Source organism: Danio aesculapii, chromosome 7, assembly GCF_903798145.1.
Source record: "Danio aesculapii chromosome 7, fDanAes4.1, whole genome shotgun sequence".
Classification (NCBI taxonomy): Eukaryota; Metazoa; Chordata; class Actinopteri; order Cypriniformes; family Danionidae; genus Danio; species Danio aesculapii.
Window position 1 is genome coordinate 5,735,421 of NC_079441.1, and position 21,444 is coordinate 5,756,864.

The 21,444-nt window shown below is 36.9% G+C and overlaps 1 protein-coding gene across 2 annotated transcripts; it reads right to left on the reverse strand.

The window, feature by feature from the left end:
* Nucleotides 1-10,026: 10,026 nt before the first annotated feature.
* On the reverse strand, nt 10,027-21,394 carry b4gat1 (beta-1,4-glucuronyltransferase 1). 2 transcript variants are annotated; one of them, XR_008838064.1, is made up of 3 exons: nt 20,040-21,394; nt 16,065-16,417; nt 10,027-10,698 (listed from the first exon to the last, which is right to left on the reverse strand). XR_008838064.1 is itself a non-coding variant. In XM_056460970.1 (2 exons), the coding sequence occupies exons 1-2, from the start codon at nt 21,159-21,161 to the stop codon at nt 16,226-16,228; spliced, it is 1,314 nt and encodes a 437-aa protein (XP_056316945.1). In that variant the 5' UTR covers nt 21,162-21,394; the 3' UTR covers nt 15,984-16,225. The 2 variants fall into 2 exon arrangements, 1 of the variants encoding a protein (XP_056316945.1); XM_056460970.1 differs by lacking the exon at nt 10,027-10,698 and having other exon boundaries at nt 15,984-16,417.
* Nucleotides 21,395-21,444: the final 50 nt, after the last annotated feature.

Consider the following 21,444-nt stretch of genomic DNA (forward strand, 5'->3'; position numbering starts at 1 on the left):
AAAATTCCAACTCCACCTCCGAGTCGCTGTCCTGCGTGTGTTGCCAGATGTTAAGGGATTCATTTTGGGGTTGGTTGGCTTGAAAGCAGTGCACCCTCCCGAATTTTTAACATACTCTGAGGTGTGCACAAGCTTATTCAGAGTGTCTGTAATGAGCTGATTTCGTGGCTTTGTTTTGATGAGAATAACTTTGGAAAAACATATTCACATGACGCATTTGAAAGGGGAAAAACGAGAACATTAAGGGCAAACTCCCCTGTCCTTCTTACCTTCCTTTTCAGCACTACTTTTTCAAAACTTCATTGCTTAAACAATCAACCTCAACCTGAAAACGACTGACTTAAGTACGGTCGCGTGTGGCAGGAATGTTAACTCACGAGAGAGCCATTTTCCACGTTGACTGGGTGAGAAAATGTAACGTAAGATGAGATAGAAAACGTGCCTAACTCCACATTCTCCTCACAGACAGTAGACAAAAGATGCAGCTAGATCAATAAGTATAGAAGCCATAAGATTACTATGGAATTCATTTTAAATGCCATAAAATTCTAAAATTATCCTACATTATAGGATTTTTTTCATTATTGCTCATACAGATCGTACAAATACAATAATTATCGTACGCCTGGCAACACTGGGTAGAGCGCTAAGCAGCAATGTACAGCAAGCTGACAGGGAAAATGATGAGGTCAATCGTTACATTGAAACCGCTGTCATGGAAAATGAAATGGATGTTCTGGGCTGGTGGAAGACGAACAAACAATCCTACCCAAAACATGCTAAATTAGCCAGATCAGTATGCATCCCAGCCAGTAGCAGCAGCAGTGAAAGGGAGTCAGAGTATATATGCTAATGTTGGCATTATTCTTTTAATATTCAGCTTCACCGTCGCCTTAGATTGTGAAGAGAAGTGGCGAAACAAATCCTGTAGAGCCTTAACTTTATTTCGTTATTGCCAAATACGCTTCATAATTTAGAATTAATTTTATTTTAATTTGTTAAGAAAGACTTATTTTTCTTGGTGTGTTGGCCAATTTAAAGGTTAAGTGTATGTACCTAGGCCTATTTAGAGTGCTGAGATGTTTCAACGTTACAGAGGACTTCTTCTGATTTCTTTGTTCCAACTTCCAAGTGGCCTATAGCCTATTTTATAAATAAATGATGTTAAAACACATATAAACGACTAATTCATGAAAAAAATACAAAAGAGCTGTGTACATGTGCACATTTAAATAAAGTCAGGCTATAAACGGGTTCAGGCTTTTTAAAAGCTGTCAATCAAACACAGTCAGCTATAACAAGTTTCAATTCACCGCCAGACACCCAAAAGGCAGAGGTACTATTAGTTCTCCATACTGTGACGAGGCACAATTCATTTAAATCTAACGAGAACATACCTGACATCTTTGCTGCCATGTTCCCCGATTCGCAGCTCGCAAAGTCATTGACCTGTGGTGAAAATAAAACTGCATATGTCGCCAAATATGGCATCACTTCATTCATCAAGAAAGAGCTATCGTGCAGTGTTAGTGAGAAGCCATATGTCGTCATGTTTGACGAAAGTTTGAATAAAACGACAAATAAGATGTTATAACATTTGTGTTTTCTAACAGTTATGTAGATTATTTGTCAACTTTTTGGCTTGTAACTTTTGAGCTTATTTTCAGTATTCTTTTCTATATGGTTTCTTCGTACAAGGCATTGTGTTGTTTAGTGTAGTCCAACTTATCTATTACGTTACGTTGTTATGTTGGCTCTGTTCTACATTACAAAGGAACAAAAAAAAGATTCTCAAAGAAAAGTATTTTAACTTTTTTTTTTACTTACCGAGTTCACACATAATTGATAGTTAATGGAAAACTTTCAAGTTTTGACTGTTTCGGGCAAATTTCCATTGTAGGAGGCAATAAATTGAGTTGCCTATTCCAAAGAAATTATGAAATTTTTGGGTCTTAAATTATATTTGTTGAGGTCTTTGAAAGCATTAAATTTTACTTTTAAAAAATGACGCAAGAACCCTGTAGAACTGAGATAGATAGATAGATAGATAGATAGATAGATAGATAGATAGATAGATAGATAGATAGATAGATAGATAGATAGATAGATAGATAGATAGATGGAAAGATAGATAGATAGATAGATAGATAGATAGATAGATAGATAGATAGATAGATAGATAGATAGATAGATAGATAGATAGATAGATAGATAGATGGACGGACGGACGGACGGACGGACGGACGGACGGACGGACGGACGGACGGACGGACGGACGGACGGACGGACGGACGGACGGACGGACGGACGGACAGACAGACAGACAGACAGACAGACAGATAGATAGATAGATAGATAGATAGATAGATAGATAGATAGAGGTTACCCTTCTCTCAGAGCTGCTGAGCCTATAAGTCCACGTTTGATTAGGTGAGACGCTAGTGTGGACTCCATGTTGTGTAACATGGATGAACTGTGAGGGTATAGAATTTCATTAGACAGATGATCTGTGTAGATAAATGGATGGATAGATAGATGGACTCCTGATGGCTGTATGAAAGGATACAATGATATAGAATGCTGGATGGATGTAACCATATAGATAGATAGATAGATAGATAGATAGATAGATAGATAGATAGATAGATAGATAGATAGATAGATAGATAGATAGATAGATAGATAGATAGATAGATAGATAGATAGATAGATAGATAGATAGATAGATAGATGGAAAGATGGATAGATGGATAGATAGTTGGATAGATGGATAGATAGATGGATAGATGGATAGATAGATGGATAGATAGATAGTTGGATAGATAGATAGATAGATAGATAGATAGATAGATAGATAGATAGATAGATAGATAGATAGATAGATAGATAGATAGATGGATGGATGGAAAGATAGACAGATAAAACTATAGATGGATGAATGGATGGATGGATGTACATCATCATCATCATCACCATCATCATCCTCGCGCCCGAATCTGTGTTTACTGGAGTCAATAACCAAATCGGTGCCCACTCTGGTGACTTGCGTGTGATGTGAGATGTAAATCGGTCAGCCGGATGGAGCTGCTGGACCCAAAGCCCCTCACGACACGAGGCCCAGCTGTCGGAGGAGCACAGAAGAGCGCCTGTCCTGCTCTCCTGGCTCAGGTCTGCTAATCTCAGGCCTGCCTCCCTCCTGCTAGCGCTGCTGCTAATTGCTTGTGTCGTAAAGCTCTGTGACCCAAATAAGCCTTGCTCCCCAAAGCTGCTGGGATAAGCCCCACTTTACCTCACCAAACCTGCTTAATAAAACGTCTTATCCACACCAACCCCTCACCCATCATGCCTTCTGCTTCCTCGCCCACATTTCTTTAGGATAAATAGGAGAGCGGAGGAACTGATGGCTCAATACAAGAATGTACAGAGAATACTAGCGGAGATGGAGATGATTAGGCATTTCAGAGACCGTGAGAATAAGAAGTAATTCAATACTGTTGTTGAGTATTACAGTAACAATATGTCCATTGGGAAGTGCAATTTTTATTATTAGCTATGGTTTGAATCATTTATTTATTTAATGATATTAAAATAAACAGGTAAATGATGTTTTTCAGATTTAATTAACTCTATTTTCAGTTTTAAAGTGGTCAGGGGTCAAACATTTAGTCTTCGAAACACTATGAACACCAAGTGACAACCTGCGCAGATATTCTGACTCTGATTGGCTGTTGTCACTTTCTTCTCAAGTCCTGCCCTAGTGTTTATTTTTTAACTCTGGGTTCATCTTTGAGTCGCTCCAGCCAATAGGAGAAGAGCACCTGCTGGGGAGGCAGGGCTAAACAGAGTAAGGGCCCATCTGATTGGTCCGATTTGGATAACCAGCCAGTGCATGCAACAAATTCTTGGCATATAAAATAATTGTAATTTATCATGCATCTCTGCGAAATGGATATTGCATATATTTATTATCACAACATTTTCTTTCAATATATTGTGCAACCATAATAAGCTGAAAAAAAAAAAACATTCACTCTGCAGTGTTAAGCAGCACACATACAGTTTTTGTACAGGTAAAATAACTGGAAGCGAATGACACCGGAAGCCACACCAAGCAGTAAAACAGTAACTATAAAAGTATAATCAAAACTGTTCTTGTGAAACAAAATTGTCCAGTACAATGGTTGAACAAATTTGATCTGAGCCAAAATAATTAATGTGAAAAATATAGTTGTCTAGTCATGTTTAGTAACAGGACGGGAGTGAACTGAAATGAACTCACTTTGTTTGGACTCCTTGTTCTAACACTCTATTCTGCCAAAAACAAAAGGTAAATCTAATCAAGAGGTGAAGAATAGCTAAACCTGATGACATAGACACACACACACACACACACTAAAGCCATGTCCTGATTCACATACCGTCCGCCCTAAATAGCATTCATAAAATAATTTGTGTTTCAAATCATGCGAGTGTCAGTATTAGATTGTGGAGGATTAAACCCAATTTCAGGTTCATTATCATAAAAGTTCTCCAAACATTATATATACAGTTGAAGTCAGAATTATTAGCCCCCCTTTTTATTTTTTCCCCAATTTCAACACATTCCTGAACATAATAGTTTAATAACTCATTTCTAATAACTGATTTATTTTATCTTTGTCATGATGACAGTAAATAATATTAGACTAGATATGTTTCAGGACACTTCTATCCAGCTTAAAGTGACATTTAAAGGCTTAACTAGGTTAATTAGGTTAACTAGGCATGTTAGGGTAATTAGGCAAGTTATTGTATAACGATGGTTTGTTCTGTAGACTATTGAAAAAATATATAGCTTAAAGGGGCTAATAACTTTGACCTTAAATTATATATAAAAACTTATTGTGTTCTAGCTGAAATAAAACAATTAGGACTTTCTCCAGAAGAAAAAATATTATCAGACATACTGTGAAAATGTCCTTGCTCTGTTAATAAATATGTTAGTATTTTATAAAGTAACGTTTTCAGTCAAATTTATAATTTTTTTTTTAAATCTATGCTATTTGTTCCATTTTTTTTTCCAAATATGTTATGAATTGTCTTATAATGTAATAAAACAGACATTGTTACATGTCAACTAAATTACTATTTGGGGCTTTCACATAAAATAAATATAATTTATTGTGTGCTGTAAAGAAATCAGTTACCCAAAACTATCTTAAGTTGCATTTTAGATGTTAATACCCTGTTATTGAAATGATTCAGCAAAGTGAAATAAGGATGAAAAAAAAAACATCTGTTCAGTAAAGTGTACACTCAGTGCACCACTTAGCGGGCTTCCACACAGGTTTCTGCATCTTGTTTATATACACTATGAACAGCAGCTACGCTAATTATTTTCTTTATTCTCCATTTCCACCTGGGGATACTCTTCCCGAGGCCCTCAGACTATGCAGAGTCACTGATTCGATCCAAGACCAACGACGAGATGATCCCAAGGTTTCCATATCCTGGACCAGGCCGTATCCTGAGCAGCTACTGTGGTGGTCATGGAGGAGTGGAGAACATGAGACTGATTCCTGTGACGCTCCAGAGACAGACGAGTCTTCGCTGAGGCCTGCTTCCAGCCTCCGCCACTGAGACTGCAGCTCTGCACAAGACGTTTGGCCAGCGGAGAAATTAAAATGGTCGTGCCCAACTGACCCTGGTTTCTCTCAAGGTTTTTTTTCTTCACTTTCACCATTTAGTGAAGTTTTTTCCCTCTCCGCCACTAGCTTGCATGGTTCGGGATCTATAGAGCTGCGCATCATTGGATCTGCTCTTCAGTGTTTGGACTCTCAGTAGTGATTATTAAACCACACTGAACTGAGCTAAACTGAACTGAACTTAAACACTACAAACTGAACTACACTGTTCCTATTTACTATGACTTTTTATGTGAAGCTGCTTTGACACAATCTACATTGTATAAGCGCTATACAAATAAAGGTGAATGAAAACAAATTGTTGTTATAGTTTTCTGCATGTTACTACTGTCATTGTTCTTACAATGTGTTTTATTGTTATTATATTGTTCTTAAAAATTGAGCTGCTATAAACAACATGTCATTGAAATTTCCATATTGTCAGATGTGGCTTAATGTCTCGTTTGACTACTTTGTTGTATGGTGTCCACATATGTGGACAATTAAATACATTTTAAATGAAACTGAATTTTGTAAATAAACTACGATATATTTTAATTTTACCATCATATTAAAGTACTTTTTTAAAATCTAGATAATGTTTTCTCAAATTGATTCATAGAAGGGTTAAAAAAGTTAACCGGATGGTCTACAATTGCCAATATAAATTTGAAGTGCTGATTTGTGCACACTCAGACGGCTAACTTTCCATTAAGCAATGTGTATTGGAAGTAAACTTGATTAGAACAACAAAAACAACTACAAGTTTTTAAAATACTATCATTATTATATTTACAAAACTGCCCTTGCAACAGGACCCCCCCCCCACACACACACACACACACAAACACACACACAAGTAGTCCTGCAGTCCCTCCTCTTTATGTGACGAGATGATTGACAGGACACGTCACTAAGCGACAGAAAGGTTACTTACTGGGTATGTCCCAAATTGTTACTCTTCATTTAGGCATTCATATATGTATTTTTCTTAACAAAAAAAGAACATTCAGGACGTTGTTTAGTAGGCGAATTTGTTAAGCAGCAATGTCACAGATGACAAACCGGTGTCTCAATTTAGCGAAAGGCAGCAGTTTTATCTAATGAGCTCTATAATTTTTTTTTAAGTTGTTACAAACGACCGTCAACACAAACATATGTTCAAACAATCCTTTCAGTCATGTGTCACAAGTATCATTCGTAGATATGTACTAATATCTATGTGTAACATTTACTATTTTGACTGCTAAATGTACAAAAATATATTTATTTTGATTTTGGTTGACAAACTCTAAGTATGTGTGACCCAGAAGATTAAGAGAGAAAATTGTGGCTTTACTTGGACTCGCCATAAAGTATAGTTTTTATTAAACACAACTTACATTCATAGGTGGTCTGATGATGGATTAATGAACACGCTACACCTGAAACAGCTGCAGAGAGACGGTTATTAATTTCCCGCCTCACTTTCGCGCCCTCCTTTGGCTAACCGTTGCAATGACGCACTGTTTATTAAATCGTTAGGCGTTTATTGGTCAGATTAAACAAGATCAAGACATAGCAAGAAGGAAAGAAACTTTAAGAGTTATTATGATTTTGGTTAACACACACTTTAAGTTCAAGCTATGTGTGGCCCAGAAGATGAAGAGAGGATATGGCTTTACTTGGAGTCGCCATAAAGTGGTTTTTAATAAACTCAATTCACATTCATAGGTGGTCTGATGATGTATGCTACACCTGAAACAGCTGCAGAGTGACGGTTATTTCCCGCCTCACTTTCGCGCCCTCGTCTGGCTAGTCGCTGCAATGACGCACTGTTTTTTAAATTAGTATGCGTTTATTATTCAGATTTTACAAGCTGAAGACCGATAGCAAGACAGAAACCAACTTAAAGGTCGCAACAAATACAAATGTAGCAAACTGTAGGCTTAACTAGATAAAAAAGGATCCGTTTGTTATTAATAATAATAATCTAAGCACAACAGAATTAGTTAGCATTTGACAATAACAAAAAACAATGTTAGTTTCTTGTATTATTGTATCAAATTATTACATATTCACTTTATGACAGTTTTTTTCTTACATTGCTGAACCGTTTTGTAGCCTATTTGATTGAATGGGTCTCTAGATTTTAGATTAGCATCTCGATCTAATATCTACACATTAGCGTAACTGTTTATTGTTCATAAATTAAACAAAAGAGTCGTTTAAAACTACATACAACATTATATAAAACAACAGTCTTTTATTTTTGAATGCTTTGGCTTATAATTCATTGTACAAATCACTCTCTAGAGATTGTATTCGGCTTGTCAACATTTTCTGTACGACTTATAAGGATAAGGCCATTAGGGTTGTCCCGATACCATTAATTTACTTTGTGATACTATACCAGCTGAAGTATCAAGATACCAAGTAGTATTGCTATACTGTAATTCATAACTCAAATCTACGAAATAAAGAAAATTGTCAGAAATACTATATTTTATGTTATAATGAGCTTGCTTGAATTGAATTCATAATTCCCTTATTATTGAAAAAAGTATTTGCACATCACTTCACCTAAACTATTTTGTAGATAACTGACTGACAAAAAATACATTAATATAAAGATGCAAATTATACGGAACAAAATTCTTTACAAAGAGTATTTTTCCAACAAAATTAGGCAATATGAAGTGGTCAAAATTGTTTCAATGTTTCCTAGTTGCTCTTTTGCGGTTTTCATCTATTGGTTTTTTTTATCAGATATTCAGGTTTTCACTTTGTGAGTCGTTCTTTTTAAGAGATTGTTGCGGTAGCTACTAAATAATATTGACAGGAACAGAAATGAACTGATTCAGATGTGCGTTCGAACTGAAACGTCAGAAAAAGTGCAATAGGCTACCATAAGATGTGTGAATTCTACAGTTTTGCAATCTTAAAGGGCTCCAAAGACTAATCAAATAAAATGGTATATTGTTGCACAAATCTGTGAGCATTTTTGTGGCTTTTTCACATGCAGCATTATTTATTGTAAATAAACCTTTAATGACGATACTACCATTTACAAATGACATTGGCACTGCCAGTATTTTGAAGCCATACTACCATAGTACCGGTAAACCTTGCAACCCTAAAATCTGTCTAATTCCACTAGTTTTTAACAATGCATTTGTACTGAAACTCCAAAAAGTTTTATTGGTATCATGAGCTTTAAAAATTGAAAGTTTATAGTGTATTTTAACCATACACAACTATGTTAATCTTCGTTGGCACTAAATTTTTTAATGTGCAATGAAGAAAAGACAGAAGTGGTGGTATTTGGGTCCGGGGGAACTCAGGATTGTTTGGATCTTGGTGTGTTAAATCCTTTTGTGAAACCTAATGTAAAAAACCTGGGTGTTATTATGGATAGTGTCTTCAAACTGGATAAACAGATTAATTCAGTAATTAAAGCTAGCTTTTTCCAGTTGAGGCAACTATCCAAATTAATTTTTTTGTCTTTTAACGACTTTGAAAGGGTAATACATATTTTTATCTCGACTCGGCTTGATTATTGTAATGCCCTCTATGTGGGTATTAGCCATACCTCCATTACTCATCTGCAGAGGGTGCAGAATGCTGCTGCACGTTTGCTAACGGGGACACGCAAACGGGAGCACATTACACCTATACTGGCTTCTCTTCATTGGCTTCCTGTACAGTTTAGGATACATTTTAAGATTTTAGTTTTGGTGTTTAAATGCCTAAATGGACTCGCACCAAGATACTTGTCCTCATTAATCCAATTGTACACTCCATCAAGGGCACTTAGATGTACCGATCAGCTACTTTTGGCTGTTCCACGCGCAAGGTTAAAAACCAGGGGGGACCGTGCCTTTGCTGTGGTGGCCCCCAAACTTTGGAATAATTTGCCTCCCTACGTTAGGCAGGCCGCAACCCTTTCTGTTTTTAAATCAAGTCTTAAAACCCATTTTTACTCTTTGGCTTTTAATACCATATGAGAGTCATGTGTCTGTTGAATTTGTCCTTTGTTTTAAATGGTGGATGTGTGTACAGCACTTTGGTAAGCACTTGTTGTTTTTAAAAAGCGCTTTATAAATAAACTTTGACTTGACTTGACTTGACTTAATAACTGCAGCTATATTAAAATTGACCAATAACTAGGTAAAAAGTTCTGCTGAAAATAAATAATAGCCCTTTTTTTTTTCTTTACAAAATTGTCAGTAAAAAGTAATTTGTAATTTCTGAGTGAAAACCAATAGCAAGATAAAAATGTAAAAACCAACACAAAAGATGTCCATTTATGTAAACAAGATAGTCAATATTAACAACAAAACCCCCAAAACTTGTGTTTCTTGTAAAAACAAAGAATTACAAGTTCACTTTATGTCACAACTTTATAAAACACAATCATTTGATCATCAGTATCACAATAAGGTTTCGGGATTGACAGTGTTTTTCCAGTGTTCAGTTGTCACAACATGCTTCCAATATTAAACAAAACTTTCAGGTTAAATGGCGCTAAATATCCAAAACATTATTATTATTAAATTAATTAGCAACACAGAGAGGAAACAAATGTAAAAACACACCAATTCAGCATCACTCAATGAAAAGAAAAGTTTCCTTTTTGTAACTTAGCCTTAAGTGTTCATATCTCTTACAGTATCTATAACAAACACAGTATTGCTCGTTCGTTGTATTCATCTGCACACCATGTGGTGGCTTCAGTCACTACAGCCATAATAATCTAATGTCACTTTATTGTCATCTACTCCTAATCCACAGCCAGATATAATTAAAACACTAATATGATTTTCAGACAGCGCTCCCTGTGCGTGTGTAATATCATCAGGATCTCTGAGCGTCTTTGGAGTCATTATTAGCATAAAAGTGGTCTATCGACCTTAATATGTTAATAGCTTTACAACTAATCTCTGGGTCTTTGCAAGACGTCTCGTCAGGAACTCAAACACGTGTACTTATGGCGTCACAACATCACAGAGGCGCAGAACATTGGGCCTCTTATGCTGTAAATACGCATCATACCCTGTTGGTGATGTAACAAACATACAAAACAAATAAAATTAGCTGACAACAACAACAAAACCTGCTTTTCCCATGTAAACTTTAAGATTTAGGCTAAAAAATATCTGGCTTTCTACAATGTTTCAGATTAGTGGACAGAAAAGATACCATTTAAATTACAATTAGTGTTGTCAGAAATATCGATAAATATTGAAATATTGATACTGAAATAATTAAAATGATGCAGTCTTGCGTTTGGTTAGTATCGGTACTGGCTTTGCACTCTCTCTTCTCACCAGCAGGGAGATGAATGATTAATATATTAAGATTTTAACACTTTTGTTTTAATCAGAAAATAAGATGAGATTGCGCTAGTTTAGGTTTTTTTGTAAATATTTACCTTTTGGACTGCTGATGTACCTGCTATGAGCATTATATGGTTTAGTGATCTTTTTCCCCTTTTTGCATACTTTTAATTCATTCATATGGTGGCCGAGAGAGCTAAACATGCTGCAATTTGAGAAAAAACACATGCAATTACAAAAAACGGCAGCAAATTAAGAAAAGATCTACATTGGTTTGACAGCACACTTGCTGCAAATTCTCACAAGGCACACACATTAAAAATAATGCGCTGCATTTTCACGCAACGCAAACAAATTAATAAAACACCCTGCATTTTCACACAACGCAAACAAATTAATAAAACACCCTGCATTTTCACACAACGCAAACAAATTAATAAAACACCCTGCATTTTCACACAACGCAAACAAATTAATAAAACACCCTGCATTTTCACACAACGCAAACAAAATAATAAAACGCGCTGCAGTTCCTCACAACGCAAACAATTTACAATAACGTGCTGCATTTTCACACAACCCAAACAATTTACGAAAATGTGCTGCATTTCCTCACAACTCAAACAATTTACGAAAACGTGCTGCATTTTCACACAATGCAAACTAATTAATAAAACGCGCTGCAGTTCCTCACAACGCAAACAATTTACAATAACGTGCTGCATTTTCACACAACCCAAACAATTTACGAAAATGTGCTGCATTTCCTCACAACTCAAACAATTTACGAAAACGTGCTGCATTTTCACACAATGCAAACTAATTAATAAAACGCGCTGCAGTTCCTCACAACGCAAACAATTTACGAAAACGTGCTGCATTTTCACACAACGCACACAATTTACAATAACGTGCTGCATTTCCTCACAACGCAAACAATTTACAAAAACGCACTGTCATTTTCACACAACGCAAACAAATTAATAAAACGTGCTGCACTGACAGCACACGTGCTGCAAATTCTCACAAGGCATACACATTAAAAAAACGTGCTTCATTTTCACACAACGCAAACAAATAAATAAAATGCCCTGCATTTCCTCACAACGAAAACAATTCATGAAAACGTTCTGCATTTTCTCACAACGCAAACAAATAAATAAACGCGTTGCATCTTTACACAAAACAAATCAATTCATAAAATGTGCTGCATTTTCTCACAACACAAGCAAATTAATAAAACGCGCTGCATTTTCTCACAACACAAGCAAATTAATTAAACGAGCTGCATTTTCTCAAACGCAAGCAAATGAATTAAACACACTACATTTTCCTACTGTGCCGTGACTATTGTTCAATCAGTGTTTCCTCTAGGATTTTTTCCAGCTGTGGCAGCAGGCCTTTTTTTACACAGATCTACCAACTACCTGTGGCGTTATTTCAATGACAAATGTCGTGAGCGCAGTATTAGAAGTCGAGATTGCATTTATGTAATAGCCTACAGCACGCGGATCTCTTTGCTTGGGCGCCGATTTCCTCTGCTCGTGCACAAAACTTCTTGCACACCCCCTCAAATATAAGCCGCTTTAAGAGCGTGCAGATCTTCTTGTGCACTCTCAAATAAACGCTGCTGAGGTGTGATTTAGTGCGTTTATGTAACGAGTATGTCTCCAGCATTTATTAGATTTTCTATGAATATTTATGAATGCCTCCGGTATTAATGCGTCCTGAAACAAAGTAAAACGGCTATACGTCGTGTTTGCTGGCCTCACGCATCACGCACCTGCCAGTCAGTCAGTCAGTCAGCACGTAACCTTAAAGGGTTAAACAAATGACGCACAGCACTACTATGGTTGCAAAAAAGTTCGCGCTGTTATAATTCACTTACCTTTTAATACGTTTTGGTGCGATTATCACCCGCTATTAAAAAAATTAAATGTTTTGAATGAGAAGCTGTAATGTAGCCGTGGCGGGATGAATTTTGGCGTGGCGCCCCGCCATGGAAGAATGAATGTAGCGGAAACCATGCCAGTGAAGTTGTAGGTGTTTTTTGTAGCTGTTTTGTTTGTTTATTTTAACATCCTGATTCCCTTGTCTTTTGTATTTTTTTAGCCTAAATAACAATAACCTAAATAGCTGGGTCCGTCACCTTTTAGGGTCCCCTTGAAACTTTTCTGTTGTGTTCTCTGCTATTTGAAAGTGTTGTGAGAAAATGCTAAACGTTCGCGCAAATTGTTTGCATTGTGAAAAAATGCAGCGCGTGTTCGTTAATTGTTTGCGTTGTAAGAAAATGTAGCTCGTTTTTTTAAATGTGTGTGCGTTGTGAGGATTTGTTGCACGTGTGCTGTCAAACGAATGAAGATCTTTTCCTAATTTGCTGGTGTTTTTTGTAGTTACATGTGTTTTCTTAAATTGCAGCACGTTAAGCTCTCTCTGCCACCATATGGTATCAAAAATGGTATCAAATATCGATGTTTTTTAAGGTATCATATCGAAGTTGAAAATTCCACGATCATGACAACACTACTTGCATTACAGGTTGCTTAACTCAAAAAGTTTGTTCTCCACTTCAGCAGCACTTAAAATGATCAAACTTGTTAGTTTTATTTGTTTTTATTCCAGTGTTTTGTTTATTTGGCTGAACTTCACGAATAGTTTTAATCCTTTCTGAATTTTTACAATTCATATAAATAGATATCCAATTAACCCCCTGAAAAAAACATTTTGATCTAAAATGTCACCAAAAGCATAAATGAACCTGATTTTATCCAATGTTCAGATTTATGTTTTGGAATTTAATTGTGCATATTTAATTACAAAGTGAGGCCCTCCGATTACAAAGTGAGTTCAACCGAAAATGAAAACTATCCCATGATTTACTCAACCTCAAGGCAGTCTATAGGAGTAAATTACTTTCTTCTTTCTGACAAATCCAATCAATAGTTATATTAAAACTTATCTTGGGCTTTTCCAGGTCTACAATGGCAATGGTCAGTTAATTTTTATCAACAGTCCAAAAAAGGTCTATTTATTTACATCTATTTATAAAAAAATCTGACACTGGATGAATACATGTGTATTTATAAGAAAAACATCCATATTTAAAGGCATACTTCACCCAAAAATGAAAATATTTCACCCTCAAAGTGATTATAAACCTTTTATGCACATTTTTATTAACGCAAAAGAAGAAACTGAAGAAACCGTAAACCTGTAACCATTGACTTTCATAGTAGAAAAACAAATACTATGAGTTAATGGTTACAGATTTACAGCTTTCTTCAAAACATCTTCTTTGGTTTTCACCAGAAGTGAAGGATGAGTAAATGATGCCAGATCATTATTAGCATTTTAGGGTGAACTATCCCTTTAAAACTTTATAAACTGTTTTGTGTAACTTCCAGGAACAGTTGTCTTCTTCTCTTTCTTTTGAGGTGCATCTTTGGGTGCATTAGCGCGACCTGCTGGACAGGAGTGCTTTGTTTATCTTCCTTGTCTTTCTGTGTTTGTTTCATATTCGAGATTTTAAAAAAAACTCACTCCTGTCTAGCTAATGGCGCTAATGCACCAAAAAATGCACCTAAAAATAAGGAGAAGACGGCAACGATCGACGGAAGTTACACAAAACCACTTATAAAGTTATAAATATGGATTTGTTACTTATAAAAATAAATGGGTTTGCTACAGGATACCCTTTGGAGATGTGTGAGGCATTTTTTTTAATTTAGTCAACCATTGGATATCTGGAAAACCCCAAGACCATTTTTAATATAACTCTTGTTTGATTCAACTAAAGAAATTAAGTCATTTACACCTACTTGAAGGTGAATAAATGATGGGATGATTACATTTTTTTTGGTGCGCTAACTCTTTAAACACACCATATAAAATAAAACTCGTTCAATCATTTTCCTTCAGCTGAGTCCCTTATTTATCAGGGGTCTCCACAGCGGAATGAACCGACAACTATTCTATCATATGTTTTACGCAGCGGATGCCCTTCCAGCTGCAACCCAGTACTGGGAAACACCCATACACTCGCATTCACACACAACAGCCAATTTAGTTTATCCAATATAGCGCATGTGTTTGGACTTGAATCCACGCGAACACACGCAGAACATGCAAACTCCACACAGAAATGCCAACTGGCCCAGCTGGGACTTGAACCAGTGACCTTCACATTCACACACACACATACTACGAGAAATTTAGTTTATTCAATTCACCTATAGCGCATGTGTTTGGACTTGTGGGGGAAACCGGAGCACCCGGAGGAAACCCACACCGACACGGGGAGAACATGCAAACTCCACACAGAAATGCCAACTGACCCAGCCGAGACTCGAACCAGTGACCTTCTTGCTGTGAGGCAACAGTGCTAACCACTGAGCCACCGTGCTGCCGTAAAATAAAATGCAATCCATATTAGTAAATCAGTCAACTAGAGTATTACGATGATAACTAATAGCTGAATTTTTACCCTATTGATCAGCAGTGTCTTGCCTTAAATAAAAAACCTGCATAAAACGGCATTTAAAAAATGTAATAAATATTTAAATAAACTTTGAAAACATTTGACGTTGCTCTTAAAATCACAAACGTACTGAAAGCAAAAAATTAGCAATAAAAAAAGACCATATTTATTTAGTTTCTCTCAATTTAAAGGAATAAATCACCCAAAAATGAAAACTCCGTCATCATATACTCACCCTTTTCTAGTTATAAATCGGTTTTGAGTTTCTTTATTCTGTTGATCACAAAAGAAGATACTTTGAAGAATGTCGGAAAACTGATTGACGTCCATAGTATTTTGTTTCTACTCTGGATGTCAATGGCTCAAATATTGTTTTAGAATATATATATATATATATATATATATATATATATATATATATATATATATATATATATATATATATATATATATATATATATATATATATTTATATGTATATATATATATATTTATATGTATATATATATATATATTTGAGTTCAACAGATAAAGAGAATGTGTAACTGGTGATCCAGTTTTCATTTTTGGGTGAACTATCCCTTTAAATGAGACCAAATATCTTACCTTATAAATAAATGTAGCATTCATGAGTGTCCCCTTTGACAGTACAGTTTCTGAAAGTACTTGAAAATACAGACAGTGTTTGTTCAGTTTTGTACATCTGTGATTCTTCTAGGTGAAGTCTGGAAGATGTTGAGGATTTGACTGTAGTGTTGTCTGTTTTCTCAGCAGCGGCGAGGCGAGGTTGGATATTTGGCCTTCAGGCTCTCCTTGAAGCTGCGGAAGAGGATTCGGTTCTTGCGGTTCTCCTCGTCTTTTCTGCTGTGAAACTCTCCCTGGACCTTAAACCCTTTGTGCAGGAGAAACGCATTGCTGACCACAGAAAAGCGGTAACCTGCGATGTGAAGCTCACAGGCCTGAAGAGCAGAGAAAGAGAGAGTTAAGCAGTAAGTTACTGAGGAAATGAATGAATAATGAAAGTTGATGTATATTTTGTGGTCTAAGACAGTTCCCAGTTCACATTAGATCTCAGTTCACTTTTAATGCACACTATTTTTGTGAAGTCTCAGCTTTCACCCGCAACATCCCCCTCCTCCTCCTCCCAATTATCGTGTTTTCCTGTTTTCCATGACCGCCACAACCTACTAACTGTGTTTTCCGCGACTGCCACAACACCCCCCCCCCATCTATGGTGGTTTACGCGACCGTCACCCCCCCCCAACACCCATCTCACCCGAAAAAAAAAACTTAACTTGCTTTCCACGACAGTCACAACACCCCCTGCCCCCTCCCACCCCAGATGACTAAGCGGGGTTTTTTTTGCATTTCGGTGGGTTTTGGACAGTTTTTGGGCTGGAATCAGTCAGCTACATCTGGCAACACAGATTTAAAAAAAAAGAGAGTTTGCCCACCTAACGACTTTAAAAATAGAACAGTTATGTATGAGTGTGTTATCCAGCAGCTAGCTCTCTGCAACTCTCACACGGTCGCCCACTGAAGCTTAGCAGGGCTGAGCCTGGTCAGTACCTGGATGCGAGACCACGTAGGAAAGCTCGGTTGCTGCCGGAAGTGGTGTTAGTGAGGCCAGCAGGGGGTGCTCAACCTGTGGTCTGTGTGGGTCCTAACGCTACAGTATAGTGAAGGGGACTTTCTACTGCTCTTTAAAGCGCGCCCGTTAAACGTTAAATCGTGGTCGTGAAAAGTCCCAGGACGTCCTTCGAAAAAGAGTAGGGGTTTAATTTTTCCCACTGGTCTCTGTCCATCATGGCCTCCTCATATCATAATTGGCTTCATCACTCTGTCTCCTCTCCACCAATCAGCTGTTGTGTGCTGTGTGTTCTGGTGCAATATGGCTGCCGTCACGTCATCCAGGTGGATGCTACACACAATGGTGGATGAGGAGATTCTCCCCAATGTATAAAGTGCTTTGAGTGTCTAGAAAAGTGCTATATAAATGTAAAGAATTATTATTATTATTATTATTATTATGCATTTAAATTCAAATAAGATAATGCAAAAGAAGACAAACTACTGAATTTCAATTCAATTTAATATTTTTGATGTTTCTCGTCATTTTTACTGATTACTACAATTTAATTTAATTTTCCCTAAATATTAATTTGGGTGTACTTTTGTATTTTTGGACTGTGATCTTTTTTTATTAGCGGGTGCCGAATACTATAGTAATTTACACCAAGTAAATGATTTTTTTCGCCACTACTCCATGTACTCAGCTGGCTGACGACTAAAGTCATAATGCCTTAAAATCAGCTATTAAATATTAAAACTATTATGTTTAAAAATGTGTTTTAATAATAATAATAATAATGCTAATTAATAAAACTATCAATATTGCAAAGTGGCGTCACGGTGGTCAGATGGCATTTCTGTGTGGGGTTTGCATGTTCTCCCCATGTTCGCGTGAGTTTGCTCCGGTTTCCCCCATACAGTGGTGTAGTCCTTGATATACGCACGTATACTCAGTATGCTTACTTTTTTCCACAAGCTGTTTGGGTATTACGTCTTCTGAGGATCAATAATTGCATATACCCTCGGTATACTCACTTATTTTTCTGATTAAACTTCCATAATTTTTGTGTATTATTTTAAATTCTTACTTAAAAATGTAAATGTGTGTAAATGTATATACATTTGTCTTTGTTTACCCCAAAATGATCTGTTACTGATCCACCCTAAAATGAAAATCCTAAAATCGCCCCTATATATATGTATATGTGTATATGTATATATGTATATATGTATGTATATATATATGTATGGTTCATATTTGTTTATTTATTTATATATATATAAAACACTAAAAACGATGAGGCAAAGACTACTCATAAATCATGTAACAATATGCGATTTAAAAGGGTAACTACTAGTATATAATATCAACAACAGAAGACAGGATCCTAGTAGTTTGGTTAAAAACAAGCATGCACGAATGTGACAATCAAACATAATGGCTGATTGATGTTTAAAGGAACCTATTAAATGTAAAGTAATAAGCCAGTAAAGAAAGAGAGTAAAAAAGCTGTCTTTCCATGTATGCACAGGCCCTATTGAGTTAACTTAAATAAAAGTGAACTAAATTGTTGTAACTATCTTGATTGACTCTTTTTTTTCAGTATTAAAATGATTATATAAGCTACATACTGTATACAGCCAATTGCCAAGGCTAGCTTATATATATATATAATATATAGCTAATGAATCAAAGTAACGTTCACTTTCGTGGTTCTACTTTCATTTGAAATTTGGGTGGGGTGTAATAGTACACCACCTTTTTTTAGGACTACACCACTGCCCCCATAGGTCCAAATACAAGCGGTACAGGTGAATTGGGTAAGCTAAGTTGTCCATAGTGTATGTGTGTATGTAAGTGTGTATGGGTATTTCCCAGTGATGGGTTGCAGCTGGTAGGGCATCCGCTGCGTAAAACATATGGTGGATAAGTTGGCGCTTCATTCTGCTGTGGCGACCCCTGATTAATAAAGGGAGTAAGATGAAAAGAAAATGAATGAATGAATATTGCACAATTCTGGATTTTGCTGATTATTTATATAGGCAAACCAAAAAACTAGTTCAATCACTAGCTATAATTTTGTATAAATAATTTTTTTATTAGTGGGTGCAGAACACTACTAGAATTTAAAATAAATAAACGATTTTTTGCCACCACTTCATGTACTTCAAGTCATATAGCCTAAAATGAGTTATTAAAAATTAAATATAACTATTAAATACATTTAATTATTAAATAAACTATAGTTTAAAAATGTGTTAATACATTTTTTAATAATAATGATGATGATGAGAAAAACTATTAATATTCCACGATTTTGTATTTTGCCGATTGCTTATTTATACAGTCAAAACAAAAAATTATTCATATTTTCATATTATTTGAATATAATATGAATATAATAAATGAATATATTATATTTATATTATATATGTTGCATATATATGTTGTCACGATACTGAAATTTGATACCAATCCACACTGAAATTTTAAAAACATCCATTTCCTGTTAACATTTAACCGCTAAGCACATTAAGCGCGTTCTTTAATAGAGCTGATTTGCTATTGTGTTCACGTGCTCAACAGAAATGACTGTGATTGGCTGTGAAGGTCATCAGTTCACCGAACTCACCGCTGTTTATTGAGTGTAACTACAGATAAAGGGACACTGGAGCGTTTTAAAGCCACGAAGATCCGTAGATTCATCAGGGGATCGCTCATATGTTAGCTCATAAACAGACCAGCTAATCTTCGGGGCTTTAAAGTGCTCCAGTGTCTCTGTATCTGTGGTTACACTCAGTAAACAGCGGTGAGTTCTGTGAACTGATGACCTTCACGGCCAATCACAGTCATTTCTGTTGAGCACGTGAACACAATGGCAACTCAGCGCTGTTTAAGAACGTGCTCTAATGTTAGCTGGAAATGGACATTTCAGTACCGATTAGTATTGAATTCCAGTATACACTAATCATTTTAGTTAACGATTTTTCTTCTCTCCACGTGCTCACCTGGCTGATGCGGTTAAAGCCGTACTGCCTGAAGCTCTCATCATACAGAGGAACGGATCGAGCACCGATGTAGAACGGCTCCCAGGGGTCCACCCAGTTTATAGTGTAGGAAACCTCCAGCGGGCCTGAGCTTTTACTGGCCAGGTTAACCCACAGCGAGTAGTTAGTGGGAGCCTGACAGCGAGGGCAGAGTTCATCATAAAATGGCCGCACCTCGCCCACCTGATAAAGCTGCACCAGCTCCGGCTTCGAGGCCGGCATTTTACGAATGTGTCGGATTTCGAAAGCTGGAAGCACCAGAACTTCGTCCTCTGCCGGTTCACGTCTCATTAGCATGGTCACAAACTGATGGTGAAGATTGGCACTGGGTATCATGTCGATATCGATGACTAGGATGTAGGCCGCGTCTGTGCCGCTGCGGGCCACATTGCGGAGAAGGTTATTGGGGTACGAAACGTTGCTGCCAATGGCGTAGTTTTTATATTTATCTCTGTGGGATTCGAGTTTGGCGAATACGGCAGGACAGCCCACCTCCTGGAGGCCAACAAAATGCTCTCGATCTTGATCTGGAAAAGTGGCCATTTCACCAGAATGGCAGACAAGATGGAAGTCTACCAGTGCTTGAACCTGTGGGCAAAACAGGCTAAGCGCGTAGACGATGGCTGTCGCGAATTTAACATCTTCGCCATTAGCGAAAATAGCGACAGAGATTGGATTCTTCCAGCGCTCCAATAAAGAGTTTAAATGGTGAAGATTGTTGATAGTCGTGTGCGTCGCTAAAGCCAAGTGGTGCGATCTGGGATCAGCGCCTGGCTTCTGATTGGTCGAAAAGTCGCTTTTAATTAGGTTTTTATACACTCGATACTGTCCGCTCCCATCGAAGATCCCACCTGTGGATAAAGAGTATCTGAGATGTTCCCGTCTGGGGTTCTTCTCTCCTTGGTTTGCGTTCTTTTTGGAGCCAAAAAGCTCTGAATATTTGTAGCGCTGCTGTTTGCCATGCAGTTTTGAGAGGAAGGATAGATATAAAAGCTGCAGCAGAGCTACAATAAGTAGGGCGCTGAGCACCACTTTAAACACGGAGCATTTTTTAGAGAAATGCATTACAAATGCTTGTAGCATTTAGTGGATGTTGATGAAATGTTCTTCAACAGTGGCTGCAGACCACCAAGGGGGTTAGCCAGGGCAACACTTATGCTATCCAGCTAAGCAACCCTCGTGCATGCATGCAGCGGATTTTGCGTTGACTTGCATTGCAGCAAGATGTAGTGCAGGTCAGTTTGCGCGGGAATTGATTTGCATGTTTGAATAGTAAAAAAAGACGTCCGTTTTACGCCTGTGAACATGCACAGCACAGAAAGCGTTCGTGAAGAGACTCACTGCGCATGGCGGCGCATGTTTGTTT

Excerpts from the sequence above, each read along its gene's own strand:
- b4gat1 (XM_056460970.1), bottom strand. The coding sequence starts at position 21,161 with ATGCTACAAGCATTTGTAATGCATTTCTCTAAAAAATGCTCCGTGTTT. Across the intron at positions 16,418-20,039 it reads GCTTTAACCGCATCAGCCAG|GCCTGTGAGCTTCACATCGC; the intron begins GTGAGCACGTGG and ends TCTGCTCTTCAG.